Source organism: Psittacula echo, assembly GCF_963264785.1.
Source record: "Psittacula echo genome assembly, chromosome: 1".
Classification (NCBI taxonomy): Eukaryota; Metazoa; Chordata; class Aves; order Psittaciformes; family Psittacidae; genus Psittacula; species Psittacula echo.
This window is the reverse complement of record NC_137735.1, coordinates 166,648,053-166,673,776: the sequence shown is the minus strand read 5'-3', so window position 1 is coordinate 166,673,776 and position 25,724 is coordinate 166,648,053. Positions and strand designations below refer to the sequence as shown.

The following is a 25,724-nucleotide window of genomic DNA, read 5'->3' as shown; positions in this document are numbered from 1 at the left end:
TCTTTATTCTTTAAAATAGGTTTGGTGTCATTAAATACAAAGATCAGTCATTTGCTCCATCTGATGACTGCTCTCAGAAGAGAGCTTAGCTTATTACTGAGATTTTCCTCAGTTTGGAAACAAAGTTCACCTTCTGGATTTTGGTGCAGGGTAAGACATCCTGATGGCTTCGTACGGAATTCAGCACAGACAAGCTCAAGGAAAGGAAAGGGCTGGGATGTGTGGAAAAGTGCTTGTTGTATGGGCAGCAGGAGGCAGCTCCATGCGTAGGAGGTGAAAGAAGGCAGCACGCTGGGAGTGGGAGAAGGCTACAAAGAAAGTCAGCTCTGAAAGAGGAGAGTGAGGAACATAAGGAATATCACAGTGTGTGGGATGAGATGAGAACAGAGATGTAGGTTTTTAGAGAACTTTAAAACAATTATAGGTTTTTACCATGGGAGGTTCTGTTTGACTAGATCAGAGCGCTTGCTTCCTTGTTACGTGCCTTGAATTGAAGCTTTCTTTGAAAGAGCTTGCTAACACTATTCCATACTTTCAATTAGCATTTTATTTAAATGCTTTAAGATAGTTTCTAGATATATTAAAGACTTACTGATGAAACCTTGAATATGATTTACATATCTAAGTCACATTTGCATTCAATCACAAGACAGCTTTCCAGTATGGAGCATGGCATCAATAGCCCCCTTTACTAGCATCTTGCTGAATTTCCTTAGCTGTAAGATTCATTTCAAATTCCAAAGGCTTCAGATTTATTTTTCTTTCATATTTAGTAGAAAGAAAGGAGACAGCGATACCATCAGTGATCAGGTATATTTTCCATATTTTAGGCTGATGTGTTGCAGAGTACCATTTTAATGTGGACATCCTTCAGCCACCACTTGGACATATATCTTCAGGAGTTTTACAAGAGACACGAGATTACTTTTCAATTTAATGTTCTTTTCTGTTCAAAAGAAGGGGAGAAATTCTTCATACCCTCCCTACAAATAAAGCACAAAGTGTCAGTATCTTTCCACAGTACATCTGCACGCTTCCCTGGAGGATTTTTCATTATAAATTCATATCTCAGTTATCAAGTCTCAGCACCATAAAGCACATATGGGATATGTGATAAAAGCCCCTTTTTTCAATCAGGAAATACCAGTAAAAGACACTGGTGTTTGGAAAAGATTTTTTTTGAAAGCACATTTTGAGCATTTCTGCATATACAGAAGACTAAAAACCATGGTGAGAGAAGCATCCAATGATGAGCACTGTGCTGGCATTACTGGGCACAGGCAAATTGTGTCTCTTAAGTTACCCTGAGATGTTCTTACATAGGCAGAATAATACCAAAGATGGATTTGGTGGAGGTTTTGGACTTCTGTTTTATTTTATGTATCATTTTGCTTTGGACATTTTGATGGTCTTATATTAGACTTGATGCTTCACCATAAGATAAATAGAGACCATTCATTTTGTAAGCCTTTAGAAGGTCAGAAGAGAACAGCTTTGATGCATGCAGAATACAGGCAAACAGGAGAAAAAAAAAGTAATTTAGGCTTTTCCTTATTAATTGGGAATCCTTATTTCCTTACTCATTGTTTTGGTGAATTCTAACTATAATTCCTTCAATCTGTGTCTTGTCCTGGAGAATGAAGTTAATCCAAATTGAATTTACAAAAGGAAACAAGTTTTTGTCTTTTGTTCATTCAAAGAAATCATCACAGCTAAAAGTCAGAAGAAAACTGGACGTCTGTACCTCTTGAAAAAGTAGAGTATCAGGAGTTATAAAAGCCCTAAGCCCCATAGAAAACAAGGGTATGAAGCATCTTATTTCTGTGAAAAGAGGTTTGAGTAGGGGCTGAGAAGATTTTCCTGCAGATATTTCTTTGCCTAGCTGCCTTTTCTCCCCTTTGCCAGCCTGTCTTTCAAAGCAGCTGCTACATAATACCAGATGAAGCGATGAACCACTGGCTTCCTACTGAACGCTGCTGTGTTAAGAGCTCCTTAAATAATAAACAGCTCCTGCTGCATATTTTCTATTACCCGGCACCCACCACCAAGGCCCCACAGCATCCCACAAGTTAATAAAGTATCACCTACTTAAGACAAACATTTCAAAACCTGCATTAGAATAGCAAGCCAAACTTGACTGCCAGATTTCCAGCATCTGCCTGAGCTCTGATTTTTTTTCAAATGGATGAATACCTGGAATGTCTGTTATGTCCCTGGCACTGTGAGACAAATTCATGATGGGAATTTATTTCCCATTTATGTCACATTACCTGATGGAGCTGCTGAAGAAAGTCAATCACTCACAAGATGAAATAGAAGGCAGAAGAAATGAGATAGAATCTCCAGCTACCTTGCTCTAACTACACAGCACAACAAGAAAGTACAACTGACAAAGTTGCTCTCAGTCCTTCGGGTTAACTTCTTTCTTTATTTATTTCTGAATCACCCACAGTACTTGCCATTCATCAGCCTCGTGGTTTGTACAGAAAAAACTTCAAGCAATCAATCTAAAACCCCTGCATTAATTCTAAGAGGTTCAGAGACCAGAGAAGCACTGAGGTTGTAGCATAAGTTCACGCATAGCTCAGCCAAATCAATATCCCCTTTAAACCACATCACTCTTTTTCACCTTGCAAGTTTTGAAATAGAAGATATAAGTTGCTGCTTTAACTGAATGTTTTTCTTATATGATTTCTTTTCCCATTTCTGCATGTGCAGCATTATCCTGAGGGATACTGTGGGGTTTTTTTTACTTCCTGCTCCAGCTACTGAACGGTTATTTCCACAGGCATTCTCCATAACACAAAGGAAAAACATCACGGCTGCATCATTTCCAGAAGAGAAAGCTAACATGAAAATGCCAATTAAAAATTTCTGCTACTGTACATTCATAGTGGATTGAATGCTTGCTTTGGAATGAGGAGGTAGCTGTCAAACACACAGCTATGGCCACAGCTGTGCAGCTCCACTGAAGAATAGGTCATGGACAGGCGGAAATCGATAAATAAAGTACCGTCACCATTAATCATTCTCTGATTGCTTAAATCAGCCAGGACATTTACAAGTTGTATGTCAAGTTTCTTCTGTTACCACCTTTTTCCTTGTCTTCCCCCCACTCAGCACGCAGCCCGTGCTTTGGTTGCACAAGTTTCTGCTGATGCCAGGGCTGGCTGCTGCACCGAGCCTGCAGCCCCTCTGGGGTCAGAGGTGCAATATCTATTCTGTTATTAGAGAAATTACTCAGTGAAAGTTCACAGTTCAGCAAAACAGACTTATTGCTTGTATGTACTCTGTGTGCATGCCTTAACAAGCACTTTAAAGTTTTTCTACTGTTCCTTCGTGGAAACATTCATCTTTTACAGCTTTGGAAATGTTAGCGAGCATCGTTTCTTTCTCTACTCAACTTTAATAAGGAATTACTATCGTGCACACGTAATAAGGATTTGAAGGAACTGGGCTTCCCATCCCTGCTATAAATTCAGAAACACAAACCCTGAACTCTATTCTTTAGATAAAAACTGAAGGAAGTAACAGGTGGCTTTTTAGCAACATGATTACTTTTATTATTATATTCTGAATATTCAGCGTTAGCAGCAACCATCTCTTCCTGAAAACGCTGTTCCAAATTCAATTGCTTTATCTCTGTTTATATCCACAAGGGCAGGACCAGAAAAAAAGCAATGCTATTTCTGCAATACTTTATTTACTCTCAATGAAAATGAGAAGGTCTTTTTTACAGCTGCACAGCCTGTAGTGTCAGTTCCAAGCAATCAGCTAAAAAAACAACCCGAAAACTCCACAGTCGCTTCGCAGGTTTGAAAAGGAACTGAAAAAATAGAGAAAGAAAAAAGGAAAAAAAGAGAAAGAAATCAATGCATGTTGTCACCGTCTATCTAGAGTCATATTGTCCCCAGCCATTGATACAGAATGAGAACATCTGCGGATTCAATTACTCATGACATGAATAATACTATTTCATTTTTTGTTATATTAAACTTTTTAGGAACTTCTGCTTACTTCACCATGCAATCCTGGAATGAAAGCTACCAGCGACTGAGAAAAGACACAGTCTCTGTGGCATTCACAAGATCATCGGTTCAAGTGCATTTGTACCCCCCAGTAGAACATATCAATAAAGAAAATACCTTTTGAATACCCAGTTAAAAGATGGGCTCCTGAGCTCCAAGCCCTCGCCAATTTCCTAAATGTCACAGCCACTTTTTAAAAGCTCGAATTAATAGCCTGGTTCAGAAAAGCACACTTGCCCTTTGAACCAAAGTCAGTGGCACCTGCAGCCTTCCAGTACTCTTATTTAACCCAAAACATCTATCTAAATTGCATTAGGAGCCATTTAGGTCCTTATGTTAAACTTTGACTTTATGATTCTCAATTCATGTTTCAAGAGGATGCTACCAAACCCAAGTTGTTATGTGTATATTCTTCTTTCTTGATCAAGTAGAGCTGCCTATATAGTCTTAGTGACAAGCTCAGGATCAAATAAGGTGATATTTATTTCATGGCAATGAGCAAGCTGTAACACTGAAGCTAAAATTTCACTGACTTGTGCAGTTACTTTGGTACCAGCAGGGCTATTCCCCAAAATTAAGCACGTGAACCATTGTGAGATTAGTATCTAAAAATTCAAAAGCAAAATAATCAGAAAAGGCTGAAAGTCAATTCTCTTTTTTCATGTGTGTCAGGTGAAGCCTAGAATCTTGCGTTCCCTCTTTCTTTCTCCACAGACATTCATTAAGATTAGATTATGGCAAGCCAACATGATTTGCATCCAACTCTACAACATCATGGCTTTGCTGAGGCTTAAATGTTCCCTGCAGAAAACGATGTGAAAGCTCTAAAAATTCCAAGGGTCTCAATGAAAAATATTTTCCATTATAGCCCAGCTAAGAGAAGTGCCACACCGGCACTTTGCTGTTGAAGAAGTGCTGCGTAGGGCACAACTTGCAAAATACATTGGGAGGACATACACAGAAAGTGGGGTAGGTCCTCAGTGGCTCCAAACTGGCAAAATATCACTGCTGGTAAGAGAATTATGGCACCACTTTGAGACGCTGCTCCAAACACGTGAGTTTGAGCCTCACAGTTGTCTTCTGCTGACCACAGAAAAACTTTAGGGGCTGCCTTGCTTCTATTGGCAAGGCACAGAGAAGAACTACATCATCTCACAGGAGGAGCCTCAAGTCAGCACCCTCAGAAAGTACAAAACAGCCACCAATTGCTGTTTGCAGGCCTTGTGTCTGGCTTTATGTAACGTATCTAATCCCACTGTGATCATTGCCTTTTAAAAATGTGCAACGTTTATGGGATCCAGTAAAAATGTTTTTAATATAATGTAGATGAAGTATAAACTGTTAACCTTGAGCACTGAGGAACGTGTTTGGTTCCTGGGGTTTGTTTAAACCTCTTTAAATAATTTACTCAGGATTGTGTAAAACTTGTTTGTAATTCACAGCAAATCTGTTGGAACCATCCAAACAGTTGCAATTTTTGTAAATGTTACAATAGCTATTACTTCATAAATAAAAGCAATTCTCAGAAGGCAAAGAACATTGAGGAGAGTACTGAACTGGAGTCTCTGCTGTCTTAGGAGTATCAGTGTGGGTCTCCTGACACTGCCCCATCCATATATCTTACTACTGCTGTTCTGGGACCAATGGTAAGGATGATACACAAAATAATCAGCAGTTAATTTCTAACTATTTACAAAACATATAGTACACCATTATATAATCGCACACACATATATATAATATGTGACACATGCCTTGCAAAGGTATTAAGAGAAAATTTATCAACTCCACCAATGTTAACAAAGCTCTCCTTGACTCCAGTTGCTGCTCTGATTCTCCAGAAGCTGGTATACGTACACCTTCCCCCAAATGCACAAATGCATACCTATATATCTGAAGTTATTCCCACAAGTTTAATGCTTTGCACTGACTTTCTCAATAACATTGTGCTGATGATCTTAAGTGCTAAAGCAACACTTAAGGATACACATGAATGACCAGCTTGGAGCACAAATATTTCAACTGAGCTGGTAAATGAAGCGAGGATGGGAATGAAAAGCTTTGTATTTTAAGTTAGTTGGCTGTTTCTTACATTGGAATGGCCTCTCAAAATCCGTCTGTAATGGCCTTTTTCTCTATCTTCCTTCCAACTGCTGTTCAAAGGCTCATTTTTTAAGCAAACCCAAGAAATACCATTCTGTGTCAGTCAAATCTTCTCCACAGACCAATGTAAATTTAACATAAACCAGTAAGATACTGCAGCGCTATTAAGTGGAACAGATAATGAACATAAATAACTGCTCAATCTTATTAGTGTAGCCCTCATATACCTTCCATTTTTCTTCAAGCCCTGCTGCTTAGCATTCATACTGCCTGATTTGAGACTAAAATTAGATTATAGGAATGCGTGCTTTTTACAAGAGGTCTTTTATTTGTTCCATAAAGTATTTAGCACTCTTTAGGCACTGTATAAATAAAAACAATCATGATCTTGGAATTCACCTTCAGGAATGGAAAAAAAAAATAGATCTGAGTCCTTTCATTTTTGCCGCACATTATCCTCTTTGGCCACGTTTGGCTGGCAGTGCTTTATAAGGCGAGTTAAAAAGATGCTTGGAAGTCTGGTAAAGGTGAATAACAGCCAAAAAAAAAAAAAAAAAAAAAAAAGAAGAAGAAGAGAATATGTCTCTAGTTTTACAGTTTTACAACAGGGAATAAAAATGAAAGCCCTACCAGACTTTTAAGATAAAGGTTTGCTATCAAATCCATTAGCGTTTGTGAGAGGTGCTAACAGTGGCTGATGAAAATGGTTGTGGGTTCAAAACCCAATGCTGTGTAAAATCACTTACACTCATTTTAAGATTCAAAGGCTATGTAAAATTAGGAACTGTTTCAGACTGTGATTTCTGAGGGCTCTGCTCTGTGAGAAGAGCTACTGCCTTCTGGGTCAGAGCCATATCAAGTCCAACCATCATTTTCGTCTGACTTTCCCCCCCCTTCCCAGGTCTATATTTGGGACTTAAGTACCAAATATTGAAAGTTTTTTTGAGGTTAAGCATGGCAATGTCCTCAAAACTCCAGTAGGCATCAGCTTACGTCATTTGGCACTTTAACACTTATAAAACTCAGGCTGTTAGAACTCACCTTAAATTAAAGCTCTCATCAGGTGAAACATTTAGACTATGCTATTCCCCCAGGCTCAGCTTTCAGCAATGAAGAAAGAAAACCAATTCCCCAAGGTTATTCACCCTGTCCTGAGATGAGGTACCTATTTCTCTTCAATTCTTCCTTGGTTCTTCAGACTGAGGACTTTTGTGGTAGCTAAATTTAGGTGATGTGAATCCTGCCATTGGTATCTTAGTAATTTTTGAATGCAAGTCATCAGTAAGCACATATGGATAATCACCTCCATGCTCCTTGGGCTCCTCTTAAGATTTTTAAAATATCTCTTCAGAAACAGATCAGATTGCACATAAGTGTGTTTCAAGATTAACATTAGCTGTAAAAAACATATTTCAAAATGGATGCAAAACAACAACAAAAAATTCCAATAGCTACTAGATGGAATGAATCCATGTCATGTTTTAATGATATTGAAGCTTTACTTAGAAAAGATAGAAGCCAGAATAGTGAAGGGACAACCTGTGTATTATTTCCTAACAAAAAAACCCAGATTCACTTACACTAACAGCAAACTTGTTATTACCCCAAATAATTACTGTGATTTATACTACAGCACCTCAGAAAACCCAAACAACATCAGGGCATTCCGATACAGCTCATACAATGGGTAACAGGCAGTCCTGCTTGCAGTATAGAAAAAAAAGGTTAGATAAAAGAAGAGAGTATTTGGAAATAAGCATCTGAGGCATAGAGAAAGTCAAACATATTTTTTTTTTCTTTTTTTTTAAGGGAATGGTTACTCAAATTCAAGTCTCAATTTAAAATAATGATTTTCTGAAGGAAATAGTAGGCATCTAAAATATGGAAAACCTGCTCTTTAAGACAGTTGACTTGAGAAGATCTAAATATCGAGGGCTGTAATCTTTTTCTTTTCTTTTTAATGGTGTGGTTTCAGAAAAGATACAAGATGATATCATTTCCAAAGACTGACTCTGGTTAGCTGCATATAGCTTGACATTCAAGAGATTTTAATGTTATCAGCTACCACTGCCTGACACCGGGGATGAACAACATTTTCTTGACCTATTATTTATATGCCTCTTAATGAAAGTGAGTTTTGAGAAGGAATTTGGAGTTGGAAAGCAGAACTTCTCCATTAAAAGATAGGGTCACAAATGGACTATGCCAAATCCCTGCTTCATTTAAGAGAGAATGAAACTTTAGTAAACATTATATAAAGATAAGGACAATTCTGTCATAGTTTGGCAGAGACACACGTATGGTGTAGGTCGATGAGTATGCAAGCCTGTGATGACTGGTAAAGCAGCACTAGCAACATGAGAGGACATTTACAGTATATGAAACATGAGGGGTGAAAGGCATAATCTGGTGTTCTCAGAGTGAGAGAAACTGCTTGGCAGAAGACCTTAACTGGAAGGGAAGCAGAAGAGCAAACACAGATGCTAACCCCAGCTCCACGATCCATGCAAAAGCAGTGAAGAAAGCAATTGAAATGTCAAATAGGTCTTTAGTCCATGCACCTATTACTGTCAGGAAATAGTCCTTTTCATTTTATAGTAATTAAAATGCTCATAGATGTTTTATTAACTCACTCTACTGAGCCACATAGATTTTATAATTCATCCGAGCTCTTACAAGTAGTTACTTGTGTTAGGCTGTCAAGACAGAAATGATTCAAAACCTTGTGTACTTAGCTCCTTGGAAGACATATCATTCCCTAACACAATGGTATTAGAAAGACTGCTGACAGTTAGTGATCAAGAGATTTCATTTTGCTTGTCATATGGTGGGTTGTCAATTCTTCTTCTCCCTTTAGATAAAAGCTTAGTTGCATTAGATTTAAATAATGGTGAAGTTGCAGGTTAACATTTTTCAAAAGTACAGAAGTGACTTCAGTACTTATTCTACTTTCAAAATGCTGTAGACCTGCAAGAACACAAGTCTCTGTGGTAAATGGAACTTAGCCACTATTACAGAAATGGAAAGGCAGAGAATAAGTTCATAACTCAAGAGGGCTTAAAATTCAAGCCCTACTCCAGACCACTGTTTTGCTAATTGTTATGTTTCTAAGACAACGGTAACGGGTTAAAACTTAAACAGGGAAAGTTTAGATTGGACACAAGGAGGAAGTTCTTTACTGTAAGGGTGGTGAGGCACTGGAATGGGTTGCACAGGGAAGTTGGGAATGCTCCATTCCTGGCGGTGTTCAAAGCCAGGTTGGACAGAGCCTTGGGTGGCATGGTTTAGTGTGAGGTGTCCCTGCTCATGGCAGGGGGGTTGGAACTTGATGATCTTAAGGTCCTTTCCAACCCTAACTGTTCTATGATTCTATGAAAAGCTGAAGGTTTAAATATCTATTTTGAAAATACTTGACCTTTTTTATACCAATGCATCCATGCCATTATATTTTATTGCAGATTTCCTCCCACCCCTCTAAAGAAATTTCTTAAGGGCAGTTTTAAGATGGCCTTCACCTCAAAATACAAGTTTTCTTGAGTTATGCTCAAGATTTAAGCAGGGGCTGCTTAAAGTCTACAAAAGTTTTTGTATGAAAAAAATCTATGCAAATTATTCTCGAGCTTTTGTTAAGTGTAAGGAAAGAACAGTTCAGAGGAGGAAGTGACCACTTAAACTTTACTCCCCCTCTCGAGTGAAATGTGAAATTGAGCCACTACACAAAAGTGGAAAAGTAGCCCAGATTTACTTCTGTTATCATTACTAACCTAGCATTAAGCAAATAAATAATCCACGTGGTTAGCCTATATTTAAAATATTTGTTTTTCTTTAAATATAAAGCAACTTTCACAGAAACAAACAGAAGTGACTAGAGACTGAATCATTCCTTTGATACTGAAGCTGAGTATTTTCTTATTTAAGCTCCAAACATCATCTCCCTCATGCTCATAGGGCTTTGCACTGTGCTCAAGCACTCCACCTTGCTCATTTACGACTACCCTCAACTGCTTAGCTCAGATGCTGGCCTGCAAAAGGGTGGTGACAAGCTTGGTCACCACAAGATTTTAGGAGACTATCCTCATTCTTTAATTGTTTTGCAATATGTTTAAATAGGGGATTTCTTAAGCTGTGTTTCTTCTAATACTTTTAGTTTGGTCTGTAAAGCAGGTACCATCTATGTAGCGCTGAGAGCAAATACAGTATCAAACAGGACTGCCATAGCAGCTATAGAACATCTAAAAGGGGAAAAAAAATAGGCCAGACCTTTATTAAATTTTAAAGTATGCCTTTGCTACGCTCTTGTAAAGATCCAAATAGGGTATTCAAATCTCTGGAGATCACCAGTATAATTTCTTTATCATGTTCCATTTAAAATTTAATTATGTAGTCTACAACAAGAAGTGTCTGAGTACTCTAAATAGGTCATGCAATGAACAACTTAATATTATTATAAAGTTTTCCTTGTGAAGATCCGTTCTTTGATGTGCTGTTGCATACAGAAAGCCTTTCTTCGAATAAAACAATATACATTCATGGATTTAATAATGTCATTTAATATACAAATTGTAAAGCTTCCTTATCGCATTTTGAGTTGAAATTTTCAATTCCTTTTCTAGCCTGAGCTTCCCAAAATAATCAGAAATAACTGGTAATTTAAAACCGACTCAATATAATCGTGCTGAATATTTTTATGTCTTTCTACAGGCAAAGTTAATCTAGCAGCTTTCCTTCTAAATGATGCCCACCAACTCAGTTTTCGACTTTTGCCTATCAATGATACATATTCTTCATTGGCAAGAAGGTAATTTCTTCTTCCTCTTAAATATAATAACTAGAGAATGATCAGCAGTATTTAATGGAAAATGACTACATTAAAAAAACACCATTTTACAAGACACTGTTATGTTTGCTTTTCTAAAAACACACACACGCAACCTCACTTGGTTACTACAAGAGACAAGACAATGTAAAAAGTACTCTCTTCTGTAACTTCAGAATATTTACAAACGCTTTCTAGGAAAAATCCTGAACTTTCCTTCTTTAAGTCAACTATGTAAAATTTGGAGATTTTTTTTTTTTTCCATCAGTTCTGTGGTTTTGGCTTTAATTACAGCAAAAAATTAGTGCCACCGGTGTCTAATCCTTCCTGACAGTCAGACAACACGTTCCAAGTACAGACACATCTGCTCACACTTACATCGCTTACAGTGAAAATCCTGTCACCACTTTTATGAATGCTTGAAAAGTATTTGTTCAGTCCTTGCCGCAAATATATCCATGAATCTACAGGCTAAAAAAAATGGGAGCTGTTCAGTCTGGAGAAGAGAAGCTGTGTGGAAACCTCATAGCAGCTTCCAGTATCTGAAGGGGGCCTACAAGGATGGCAGAGAGGGACTCTTCATCAGGGACTGTAGAGAGAGGACAACAGGTAATGGGTACAAGCTTAAACAGGGGAGATTTAGGTTGGATATAAGGAAGAAATTCTTCCCTGTGAGGGTGCTGAGGCGCTGGCCCAGGGTGCCCAGAGAAGCTGTGGCTGCCCCATCCCTGGCGGTGTTCAAGGCCAGGTTGGACAGGGCTTGGAGCAGCCTGGTCTATTGGAAGATATCCCTTCCTGTGGCAGTAGGTTGGAACTGGATGAGCTTTAGTGTCTCTTCCAACCCAAACCATTCTGTGGTTCTATGAGTCATTAATACCCTGAGAAAAGGCATCAAGGTTTGCTTGCGCAAATGAGAGTTACATTTCTAGCATTACAGAAGGCTTTTTCAGCCCCATCAGACAAAATACAACACGCGCAGTGACTGTGGGAAAGTGGTTATTAGTTTCATCATTTCAAGGTGCAACACCTAAAATTTTATATGCTATGAAATAGCTGCAGGTGGAAGACGATGTGGTGTAGGAGGGGAAATTAGACTGTTTTGCTGCTATGAATTAATAATAGAAAAATGGTTCACTTGAAGTTCAAAAGAAGAACAAAAAAATATTAGATTAATACATCACAACATAAGATTAAAAACTCCAAGGAACAGCTTGTTTAGAGAAATGCAGGAACAGGTGAATCCCCATGAAGGCTGGAGGAGTAGCCAACCTGTGCACAGCTGTAAACATTTGTTTTAAATCAAGACAAGATTATAGGTTTTAATATTTCTAACACAATTGCAATGCCTTGTGCACATTGCTCGTACAATCTGATTTTTACTGGTGACATCTTGCCATGGCTGAAATTAAAGCCTTGTGGTAATAACCCAAAAACCACATTTACACAATCATTAATGGCAAGTATGAAATGCAATATTTATTCAAACACCCATAGCCCTCATTTTAACTTTAATTTAAAGTGGAATTCATTTCTGCAGTACAAGGACTTCATGTTTCCAGTATATTAGTCATATAATACCTGACCAATTGGGGCATGCGGTCTAACTAGAAATATTCTAGCACTAAAGATATTAAAAGATATAGCTAAGCATTGTTGTTGACATTCCTAAACAAGGAGACAGCTGCTCTGTTGAATCCGTTTTCTTTCTTTATTTTTGTTTATATGAGGAATTGTAATTCTTTTGCAATGAAGATGAATAAAATCTTCTGTGTGTCAGGCAGACCTGGTTATTGGTCAGCATTGCAAATGCTTGGCAAAATTTCACCAGCATATTTGCTTGCACAGCTGAGAATATCAAGTGACGGTAAGACATAAAAAGAAAGGAATCTAATAAATGAACTCCCGATATAAATCACACAACTTTATACTTACAGAACAAGGTGATACATCACAGAGGGGGGAAAAAAAATCATCACGTACAGGTGGAAAACAATCACATACAATGAAAATCTACATTTTTACAGCTTACAATACAGACTAGCCAACTGATATACTACATCCACCATAAAGAAAGGCAGACAATTCTTTTCTGCCTTAGAAAAGAAATAACTTAATTATAGAACCATAGAATCATAGAATAGTTAGGGTTGGAAAGGACCTTAAGATCATCCAGTTCCAACCCCCCTGCCATGGGCAGGGACACCTCATACTAAACCATGGCACCCAAGACTCTGTCCAACCTGGCCTTGAACACCACCAGGGATGGAGCATTCACAGCTTCCCTGGGCAACCCATTCCAGTGCCTCACCACCCTCTCAGTAAAGAATTTCTTCCTTAGATCCAAACTAAACTTCTCCCGTTTAAGTTTTAGTCCTTTACCCCTTGTCCTGTCACTACAGTCCCTGATGAAGAGTCCATCCCCAGCATCCTTATAGGCCCCCTTCAGACACTGGAAGGCTGCTATGAGGTCTCCACGCAGCCTTCTCTTCTCCAGGCTGAACAGCCCCAACTTTCTCAGCCTGTCTCCATACAGGAGGTGCTCCAGTCCCTGATCATCCTCGTGGCCTCCTCTGGACTTGTTCCAACAGTTCCATGCCCTTTTTATGTTGAGGACACCAGAACTGCACACAATGCTCCAAGTGAGGTCTCACAAGAGCAGAGTAGAGGGGCAGGATCACCTCCTTGGACCTGCTGGTCACGCTGCTCTTGATGCAGCCCAGGATACGGTTGCTTTCTGGGCTGCGAGCGCACACTGCAGCCGGCTCATGTTCATTTTCTCATCAACCAACACCCCCAAGTCCTTCTCTCTAACTTGCATGCATTATCATGCTTAAAGAACTTTCCTGCTGAAATATTCTTTTTACATTATATATCGTACGATCTGCAACACTGATATTAATCATAGGATAGCAAAACACCCCAAACCGATGAACCCATTAAAATCCCCTGCACCTCAGAGAACAAAAACTGGTGGCAGAAGATGCAAGAGGACTGAGAGCACCATTTTCTTTACTTACCAAGCACCTCTGCTAAGTAACAGGTTGCCATATCAGGTTTTTTTTTTCACTTCACCCTTTTCTCTATCTGCATCATTACAACACTTTATTGCATCCTCTGACAAAACATAGGCAGGTCTCTTCAAAAAACCTCTACTGCAGCCTAGAAGTCTTGACTAGTTCTATTATTTAATGAAAAGCTTTCTCAGCATAGAAGTTGGTCTAAGCTGCTTTCCTGCTTTCCAAGTGAAAGTGACTTAAGATCACAGTGTTTTTTCCTCCTACCTCCAAATTCCTCTCCCTTCATCCCTCAGGTGAAATTTAAAGCAAAAGCCAAACCACCTGCAATGGGTATAATTGCACAGCTGGAAGAAAGCCACATCTGGGATTTTTCTCATCAGGTGCACAACCGTGCTAAGCCTCAAAGCAACTTCCAACATGTTGCTCTAAGCTGTGTAGTTTTGGTCGTGCCAGTATTTCACAGTCTATTTGTCTATGTCATGCAGCGTGTATTCTCCTCTCTGCACCCCAGTTCTCAGTATCCTAGCAGTTTTCCTTAGGAAAAAGATCATGTTCTGGCTCAAAATGTCTTGCTTCTTTCAGCACCTTTCAGACATTGATACACAGATGTAGTTTAGAGCAACTTGCTTACCTTGGTAATGTTCCAGATAACTCTGTGGCAGTCTCTCTGAAAGATACAAAGACAGGAAAACTTAGCTTGTGTTTAAAGAAGTTATAAAATTTTAAAGACCTTTATACTGCCTGTATTTTTAGGAGTGCAGACACACACAGCTTTATCCACAAATACGTCACTTGTGGATGTGATGTCCACATGATCGTGTACAAGAGAATGTGAGAAGCAGATGATGGAATGTGATTTAGGGATTTCATTAGAATAAAGTTCTCAAGAGTTCAATTACTCATTTTTTAGGGCATAACATTATCACTATTACAAATGCCAGCACTGCATGATCTGACATAGCCAAAACGTAGCAGTGGGCCAATTTTCTACTAGAAAAAGTTCCCTTTTTTCAGCACCACAGCAAAAGCAAGGCATTAGACAGATACATAACCATGTCATGACTGAAAAGAATGTCATGTTAAGGTTAAATCTTCTTATACTGGGTTTTAAGTAATAGTTACTTTTCAAATACGAGATTTCTGATCCAGCCTACATGTTTGAATCTATTTCGTGGGTTTGCAATCTGTTTGAAGGAAACAAATTGTAAAAGAAAAAGATAGTGAAAATGGGCGTGTCACATTAAAGAACAATTAAATACATTATCATTACATAGGTACATAGCCCTTAAAATACACCTTAGATCTACCACCACTGTGTCCTTGCTCCCCTTCTCAGCACGTTTACTTGGATCCAAACATCAGGAAAACTGGACAGCCCCATTTCTCCTTTCTGCCCTATGTATAAGACCTCAAGAAAACTAGCAAGGAAGTATTAAGGGAGTTTGCTGTCCTAGACTTGAGCAGAAGTCTATCTCAATTCACATGTTGCTCATTCATTTACGAACTCTTTGTCCTATGTTGAAGTCTGCTGCCTAGAAGACAGCTGGCTAGTTCATGCCCTATTTGCTTCAGCATTTGAGATCTAAACAGCAAATTTTCACATTTGTAGCTTTGAACTTGCAGTATGGGACTTATCTCCTTATTCACAGCTGAGGAACAGAAAATCTTTCCATCCACATCTTTTTTGAGGGGTCCTGGTGGTAATCAAGGCAGGTCTCCAAATCTTCCTCGTCTTAACAATTCCCAAAGCCATGGATTTTGTGATGAAGTATGGAACCAAGCCTACACATTTGTATTGTGAGGGTGTATACATTATACCCTTACAGATTGAACCCCTAAGCCTAATTTCTTTCTAAATCCCAAGAGGAAAAGAAAAAGGCAAAAAGAAAGACATTTTTGGAGGCTCTTGCGAGCTTCACCATGTTCTGAAGACACTTACTTTAATGCAGTAGCTACAGAGTTATTATATTAAACTTACAATAATTCAGAGATCTTCTTCAGTTCTAGATCCCCCCCATGCTTTTTGACTCTATGCAAAATATGAGCAGCTACAAGGGTCTGGGTTTTTTAATTATTAATTTTTTTTTAATTGAGTACCCCACAGTGACACCCGGGCTCTTTCCTTAATGGTTACACTGGTGATTGTAGACTCCATTACAGTGTCAGAGAAGATAAAATGGTCCCTCTAAATATGCAGGGCTTTGCATTTTCATTGAGTCTCTATCTTGAAGGTGTGCAGTTTGCTGGTCACAGAAGGTTGCCTTAAACCTCCCAGTGTTTTGCTTCAAAAGGCGCAGATCAGAACCATGCTCAGTGGTTGCAAAGAGGAATAAGCAAAAAGAAAGACATTTCACACCCTTTTCTTGCACACACCATTCAGTGACAGACCAGGAGACATTTAAGCCTCTCTCAGAAGAGCCTGTTCCCACCCCAACAAAAAGGCAGACAGGTAGGTATTTAGCTGTGCCTGTGATGAACAAAGTCCATGATATAAATGACATCAAAGGTAAGAGCCAGGAGCAAGAGGAAGAGAATGTACAGAGATAAGAAAATGAAATTAGAGTGAAGCAATACAGACTTGGTTTCTACGGGGTAATTTGATACAGCTATACGTTTTAGATTATTTTATTTTCATTAAACTCCTGCACATTGGTATCACACCACCTTATTTCCCAAGCCCTACTCATGACTTACACAGTTCAAAGGATTAATAAGATATTTTTCTTTAACCTATCAAAGAACTGGATCACTGAATGGTTCCAACAGTCAGGAAATTTTTCCATTCCACGACTAATCACAGGCATCATCTCCTTTCAGTGAAAATGAAATAGGGGGAAAAAAAGAAAGAAAAGGCATTTCAATGAAAATGCTTTTTTGGGAAAAGAACCTGGACCAAAAAGTCAAGCCGGGTGCTTCTTTGTTTCTTTTTCTAAAGGGACTCCCTACCCTTTAGCTACCTATTATCACTCTAATAACGGAATAGCACAAACCTTATTGCTTTAGGGTATGGGAGCACAATTGATAAAGTAGCAGTTGCTCATCCAGCTTAAAGAGACAAGCAGAAAAATCGCGGGTGCGTACTACAGGAAGCACCAAGCAGCAGCAGAAGCTAGGTTTAAAAGAGGACATTAAACTGGAAACACACTGCCAGCTTCTGAGCAGAGAAGTGAGTGATTGGTGCATCTAGATTCCTAAAGATTTTCATTTCTGTTAAATAACTCTCTCTACAAGAGATGCTGGCATTATAAAAACAATTATTAAATGGTCGATACAGTGATGAAAAAAAACACCCTGAATGTGATCAGAATGTTAAACAAAGATCCTGCAAGACCTTTAGTATATACATTTTTCACGTAATTAATCGTGCTGCCAGTTTCACATCTGGTTGGATCAAATTCTAATTTTAAACAAAAATACGTAAGGGAATGATTTTTGCAATACAGATCAAACTCAGACTCTCAAACTCACAAGTAAAAGGGAAGTCTGATTACTTCCCAACTATCCAAAGATTTCACTGTTACTCATCAACTCAGTAAACATTTAAACTATTAAAAAAACCTCAAACCCTTTAAATTATAATTATATTATAATTTTCCTAGAAAACAAGCACAATTATCTCTGCAATGTCACTGAAAATAAAGTGGTGCACGGGATGCTGAAGATGGTTAATGTCCACTGTAAGTGTCCTATAAATATCAAGAATTTAAACACTGTGCTATAAATATATTTCATGGGAGTTTAAAAAAGAAAATCTTATGGAGCAAATTACTCATCAAGAAAACCCTTAAAGTTTATTTAAAGATAATGGATACTCATTCTGCAGTATTTCAAGAAACTGAAGCTAGACTTATACAACCAATTTTCAGATCCTTAGTACTCCCAAATGACACATAAAATAAATATCACAGTATCACAGTATGCTAGAGATTGGAAGGGACCTCAAAAGATCATCTAGTCCAATCCCCCTGCCGGAGCAGGAACTCATCATTTACTGTATCTACAGAAATTATTATTTTTCTTGGATAAAAACAAGAGAAGGATAATACTATTTTTTCTTTTGATAAAACCAAGAAGCAGATAATTCTCGAAGGTAGACTGAATATAAGACCATTTATTTTCATGTCCAGCCTGTGAGATGAATGGATGACCTTGAAAAAGGGTGAAGATGTGAACCCAAATGCACCAGCAGGGCTGCCCCTGAATTCCACCAAAATCTGTGACAAGGCAAATGGGATAAGCTAATGCACAACAACATTAAGGACAGAAGAGGACTAGGCTAAATCCCTGGAAAAGGTATTTGCTGGAGGATGACATTACAAAGTGCAGTTGCAGCATTTCCAGGAAGGTCATTTACAACTTCCCATTTTGTGTTCGGTGGTGCAGGATGGATCTGGGGTGGTGTGGTCTGTATGTATGGAAGATGAAAGTGCTGTTGAAGCCAGGAGGGTGGTAGGTGGGAGCTCTGTACCCCAAAATGCTAACCTCTCAGATGTGGCCTTCCAAATACATCAAACTGCAGGTTTACTAATAATTCACTAGACCTGTGAGGAGCTTTGACGTACTGGAAAGGATCTGCACACTCCATAGAGGACTTCATAGTTATGCTCAAAACCCAGGAAGCCAATGTGGGTGAACCAAGCAACCGAGCACCACACACACATTTTGGCATTTCTCTCTTCAGGCTAAGAAATCCTTCCCGTAGAATCGGAGTAGGATGTGTACCAAAGCAATAAAGCATAAATATTTAGTCAAAACCTCATAGTGAAGTGGAAGTGGGAAGATCTGCATAATGATCAGCAAACAGACTTTATTGCCCATTAGTTTTGTTTAAAGAAAGTTGTTCAGGAAAACTCTCAAGAATATTTGGAAAGTGTTGTGTTTATATTAAATGTTTTGTTCACTGAGAAATCATATGGTGCTCTTTTCTCAGAGGCTGACTGGCAGCTGTTGTTACCCACCTACGTCCATGGTTTTGCACAACACAGCTCCGAGGTTTAACTGTGCATCATTTTTGTCCAGTTTAATAGTCTATGCTGTGCATCTGCAGAAGTGTAAACTGAGGCACAAGAGACAGGGCAGGGGTTTAAAGGACAACCGAGATCCTCTTGTGTATATTCTGCTAGGTGCATGCCAGGAAACCTAGCAAGTACTGAGTTTAAACCATGCGAGTCAAGACTTTGCTTAGAAACAATTTTTTTCGTTGCAGGATCATGACCCTTAGTGATTTGGAAAGCCTTAGGTCTCCATCAAGAACACTTCTTGTTGTGAACAGGAAAGCATATGGATTCAAGCTATGCAATCTGTCAGGGTGCTGGGGAAAATGCAGAAAGGAAGGCAGCGACACATTCCTGCAAGTGTGTCACTGTTCTTCCTTTTTCCGTCTCATGCTTTGGGGAGAGGTAAGGCCCGCCTACAGCACACAGGGCAAGTAAGGATAAGGACAAGGATAAGAACTGAAGTTGAAGAAGGAATCTGTATGGTGTGGTATTAAGAAAACAGCACAAATGCAAGCAGAAACCCCCCAAGATGCAGAATATGGGACTCTTCCAGCTTTGTGAAGAGAAACATCCAAATCCTGAGGTCATGGTTCTATGCAGAGCTGACAGTCATCATTTCATCCAGAGAGGTAAGAAGGTAGTGTCTTCTCCAGGACAAGGGACCATGACCCCTTTGATTCCCTAGGATGTGTAGCATCAGCTCTATCGTTTATGCCCATTTTCCATGAAACACAAAAGAAACCCAAATGTTAAGCTGATATTTCTGGTTTGGATGAAATGTTCAACCCTTTACTAACCAGAATCCTACACCTGCCACAAGCATTATTCATACCAAAGGGGTGCATTTATGAACAGAAATAAGTACAAGTTGAAGAGAAATGAGGTATCTGGGAGGATCACTTGAAAAGTTATGTATTTTTCCATTAATATCCAATGTGGGCATAACTGTATACGCCAAGCGTGCTGACAAGGTGGGCGTAACAAATTGTGATAAAGTTGATAACTAGGAAGTTCTATCTTGAAGTATTTCCTAATATTACATAACCATGAGTTGCTCCTTGTTTTGCCCTGCTGGCAAATCTGGCTTGCCAGAACAAACAACACAACTGATGCTTTTGACCATTATTTCCTGTTCCTGCCTAGACACAGACAGGAAGCAGTGACCATACCACCAACTCTATATGCTACACTCAGCAACACAAGATCAGGGTAAAGAGGGGTCTGAACCATATGGTTGAGCAACACTTCTCAGCTAGAGGATTTATGGCTCCTGTGACAACTAACTCAAAGGGATACATCCCAATAACTCCCATGTTTTTTAACTAAACAGCTCACTAAACAGCTTTTTTAATTGTAGGGGTTCTGCACACACACTAACTTTTACTGCATGGACTTGCATCACTGATGTGGTAAGAGAAAAGACTTCTACTGGCTGTCAGGATAAAGCAGAACTAAAGAAAAATTACAAAGGGAAAATAAGTATTTTCCACTTAAAGTAGGGGAGCACAGTTGAAGAGGAATACTAAGTTAGCTTTAAAAGGAAGGCTGCATCAGGAGGAATATAATTACATAGCTGGAATTTCACCAGGACTTGGAAGTCAATGTCTCTGCTCTTGCAGAAGAGTGCCATGGGATTTTTAATGACCACAAATGGTTCAAGACATTGATTTCACATTTCAGTTGAAAAATGGCACCTCCAAAGACACATTGTTGTCTCTGCTCCCCCTAAAACCACAGGGGGGTCTAAGTCAGAGTTAACTTGGAAGAATTAATAGCATGTATTGAAATGCCATTGTGAGACACAAGATATTTCAGCAATCGTAAATGACATAGTTCTTAGCTTTGTTAGAGTGCAGCAAAACAAACAAGCTACATTTGGATAAAACGGGGTTTAAATTTTGAATTCAATTTTGCCATGACTAATTTGATGGATTTCACAGGGTTTTTCTCTGTATCACATGCTTTTAGCATATAGGGTTTTTTTAAGAATTGTTCCCTCTGACCAGTAGAGCTCAAAATGGTAGAAAACAAATTAATTTCTCTTTAAAATTAAGGTATTAAAAATGTGATGATTTCAAACTGATACTTTTGTAAGTGTTTTATCTTTCACACAGTAAGGAGCAAATAAATACATTGTCGTTTTAAAACTTCACACAGCTCTTAGCTAGCTAACAAGGATCATACATTTGCAGCAGAAATACTGCATAAACAGCCTCTGAATGTGCTATTTAAATACAAGCTAAATACTCCTTTTTTTTTAGGAAGTGATGTAACAAGTTCATATGTAAAAATCTATTTCTATACAAGCTGACATTCTGCAAGATTAGCTGACTGGGATAAAGGACATGAGCAAACATGTTTGTTGTTTTCTCTTAGGATTATTTTTAAAAGCTGCATTTCTCACTATTCCTCAATTTGCTACTTCTGAATTTTTCATTCCTCCTTAGCTAAGGAGGCAAGAAATCTCTGTGTATGCAGTGATAAGCGCCTGCCACCAAAACAGTGTAAGTCCACTGTACATCTAGTATACAAGTAATACCCCAAATAAAACATGCCCCTGTCGTTGTGACTGTTCAATATACCTCATAAAAATTCAAGTTTCAATTTAAACCCCTCCCCCCTAACATCTCTGATGACAGCAATAGTGTAACTTACAAGTTCAAGCATAATTAGGCCAGAATTCTCACCCCTTGCAATTTACCTGCAAATCCCAGCTAAGAATTTGGCCTCTTGTCTTAGTATGCCCCAAGGATGTCAGATGAAAGCTCCTCTCTCTTACATCATCTGCTGTGGTACTAAAGAGCAAGATAAAAATGAACAGGTAGAACCACCACAGCAGTGTGTCCATGTTACAGATCGTTAACAGGGCCATGGATAGGATATAGTTTAGCCTGGGTCATCAAGGAGAATTACCAGGGTATAGAGAAGAAATGCAAGAAGGTTCTACTTTGGTGCTTTGCTCCAAGGTCAGTCCCTGCCACTGTGGATGTGCAGATGCGGCTGTCACGGGGACTGCTGATGTCGTGTGTTTTCTCAGGGAACTGCTGCGTTTTGAAAGTTAATGACTCAGACGTGAGGGAAGGAAGTACCATGGGTACAGAATTTGTCTCTCTGGGCACAGCAAGCAGCAGGAGGAACATGCGGGAGAATCCACTGCGGTACCAACTCCTACATCTTCACCCCGTTAGTACAGGGAGAGAACAAAGTGATGCACAGGCTCCTGCCTCAGGGAGGTGTATGAGCTCAGTGGGAGGAAAATACCCTCCGTCTCTCTCCAAAATAAGAAAGATCACCGAAAACAGAGCAGACATACCTCCCCATATGCTACTGTAACCTCTCTGGGCAGAAAGTTTTGCACATTTGGTATCGGAGTGACCTGTAGCTCATGCTACCATTTCCATTGGTTACAATATTATACTGTATCCCAGTCTCTTCTCCACACTGCAGAAGGAAGGAGAGGAATCACACCTCAAGTCCCAAAGGTGATTTGAGGTCAAACTCAGTTGTACAAATAAAGAACTGAACCAGAACTCTGGGCCACGTGTTAATTCTACAGAAGAATCACAGGATGGTTCGGGTCAGAAGGGACCTTAAAGCTCATCCAGTTGCCCTGCAGCAGGCAGGGACACCTTCCAGTAGACCAGGCTGCTCCAAGCCCCTGTGTCCAACCTGGCCTTGAACACTGCCAGGGATGGGGCAGCCACAGCTTCTCTGGGCACCCTGTGCCAGCGCCTCAGCACCCTCACAGTAAAGAATATCTTCCTAATGTCTGATCTAAATCTACCCTCTTTCAGTTTAAACCCCTCACCTCTCATCTAGTCACTACACTCCGTGACAAGGAGTACCTCCCCATCTTTCCTCTAGACACCCTTCAAGTACTGGATGGCTGCTCTAAGGTCTCCCCAGGGACTTCTCTAGGCTAAACAACCCCAAGAAGTCACATTATCACACAGATGCATAAAGTTATATGAGTAAAACAGAAATCTGCCCTTATTTGTCTTTTAATCCAGCTGCTGAAATAGTTAATGCCTTTCTCTAGTGGTTGATCAAGGATAAAGTCACTGTTTAGCTCCTTTCCTTGTGATCCAAAAGAAACAACAATATCAGGTTGAAACATAGCATGGAATAGGAAAAATGCAGCAAGGACTCTCTGAACAGGCCTGCCAGCCAACAGTCTGTGTCCCATTACCTGCAGTTCTAAACAGCCCTTCTATTATTTCCATAAACACTGCAGTATCTCCTGCAGTATCTCAGTGCAAGCCACAACAGCTGTTGTATGCTTTTATTTCTTCATTCTTGTTCATCTGTTACTTTTTGCCTTTTTTTAACTCCCTCTTTCCACCTGCCTGTCCACAGATCAGTACTGCTTGAAAAACAAGTCCAGCCGTGCTCTTACTGGTCCCTTTACCAGTGCCCAAAATTAGAGGGACAGGAGAAGAAAGGAGATTAAGATTGAATTCACTGTTTTACTTCTGACCTTAAAAGGCCAGGCTAAGTTTGTTTTTGACAGCGCTAAGCAGAAAGAATAAATCTGAGCTGGCCACCTCAGGAAGCTGAAGTACACAAGTACCACCATTCTCTAATGGGTTCATTAATGTTACTGGACAATATATAGATGGTGGGATGAAATTATTATATGAAGTGCTTTAAGGTGTAAGTCACCAGTGATATAAATCTGCAAGCAAGTCCCTTTCTCTCCAACCACATCCAAACCAAGAGATGTTAAGATAGTTCTTTAATGGCAAAAACTATTAGGCTGCAATATATAGCAGGTACATCTATTAATCATCAGACCATTTATGTTCTGTAATTCTACCACAGTTAAATAACATGGACTACTAAGTACCTGAATCGGCTATTAGCAAGCATTCCTGCTCATTAAAACTCACTTATTTAGACTTTAGCAATGGTAAATGTAACCAGCCCTGGAGGAGTGTCACAGTGCTTGGAAATGGCACATTAAGCTTCATTTACCCAGCTACCCTCACAGGCAGAGGAGGAAGGGAAAAATACAGTGACATCCACAACGAAGCTCAGACGCTTTTTGAAGCTGCATTAAGAAAATGACAAATCTTACAAAGAGAGCCATAAAGCTTCCTCAAGTACAACAGTTCTGCAATGAGCTATTTATCATAGTTTGTTGAAAAGACTCCTACGTTTGATACTATTGGACTGTGAGAGCTGATTATTAAATGTAATTACAGAAGTAGCACAGAAATAATAGTTTATTGCAGAGCATGAGCAACACTGTATTAACAAAGAGGAGTGGGGAACATGTTCAGCATCTGGAATCTTATCATTAGCTTTTCTGGGAACACATACACAAACGTATACACATTTAATTCCACATTAGCTTCTACTAACCAAAATTATCTTTCAAGAATTTCTGAGCAGGGTCAATACATCCATCTAGACTTGCAATGAGAAAACAGTAGCCAAAGTGGATTGCTATTTGGGTTTCAGCTTTTATTCCTCTTCTACTTAACACAGATTTATTAAAAAACACCCACAGCCTGCTGTCAAGAAATACTGCTCACACTGGCTTATTAGCAGCCCTATAATAGATTTTTTTTTGCTATGGTGCTGCCATTTGAAGCAAACATTTTATTTAGAACATGCTGGTTATCAGATCCTCCATGCAGTAAACCTTTTGAAGGAACAAGTTTTAATTTCTCATTGCTACTTGCAAGAAGCATTTAACTTCTATTATACCTGCATCTTTGTGTGCTTGCTCGTGTATCTAACCATGCATTTTACCTCTTCTTTTTGCTGCAGCTGATTTCACTCAATTTCTCAATGCTGCTTTGCACCCCCAGAAATCCGCCACTCACTTCTTGTGCATCATTGTTCTTTGTGAACAGTTCTTTCCTAAATCCTTCTTTACTGCTTTGGAGTAGGCATACACACTTTGCCCAAACTGCAAGGCCAAAAAACTTAGGAGTACAGCTCTTTACAACTGGGGCTATTGTTTGTGCCAGGAAGCAGGGCAAAAACACAACCCTATCCTAGCAGACTAAAAGATCCTTTCTGGTCCACAAAGTTTAGGTGGAATCAACTCTGCTGCTGGTCCAAGACCAAAACATTTTGCAAAACGATGGTTTGGAAGGCAGGCATTCATTGACAGATGGGTTTTATTTATTCTGGGGTAAAATGAACAGCTTAAAACAGGTTGGGAACATTGGAGAGGATCCTGGCATATCAAAGCAAAAACTGAATGACTCTGAATTACTCAAGAGATACAGAAATTACCATCTCAAGAACACACATGCATTCATCTGTAATACGGTTCACACCGACCCTCACTCTTTCAGCAATGATCTGTTTTACAGTAGGAAATACAACCAGCAGTTTTGAAGCTCAACAGCCTTCTTTAAGCATCTATGTTCCCTCTTTAGTTCACTACGTAACAACAGCTTAATGTTTTATAGGCAGAATTGCACCCAAAAACAAGAGCTGTGCGCATGTAGCTGGAAAAAAGAAAAAGGCTGTAAATCAGGTACAAAGAGAAGAAATCAGAGTCTACCTTTAGGCATTCGCATCCTTAGATTTTGTGCAGAGCAGCATTTTTGCATGGGCTAAGACTCATGGGTTACATTTTTGATGGGTTTGAATCTAAAAAACTCATAGGTAGATTGTTAGCAAAGATTTTCAACCCTGCTACAAAATCCTTGGGTGCTTAGTGCTGATTATATTGAGATTCTTAAAACAAAGAAAAGAAATAAAAATCCCTCTAGCCATCTACTGCACCAGTAGATACACATGG

The 25,724-nt window shown here is 39.2% G+C and overlaps 1 protein-coding gene across 1 annotated transcript in view; it reads right to left on the bottom strand.

Moving 5' to 3' along the window:
* Positions 1-25,724, bottom strand: part of CELF2 (CUGBP Elav-like family member 2) — a 377,904-nt gene that overhangs the window by 293,137 nt on the left and 59,043 nt on the right. Inside the window, exon 2 of the mRNA XM_080630853.1 lies at positions 14,596-14,631. Within this exon, the coding sequence (XP_080486979.1) occupies positions 14,596-14,631 (36 nt within the window). The remainder of the gene's footprint in view (positions 1-14,595; positions 14,632-25,724) is intronic.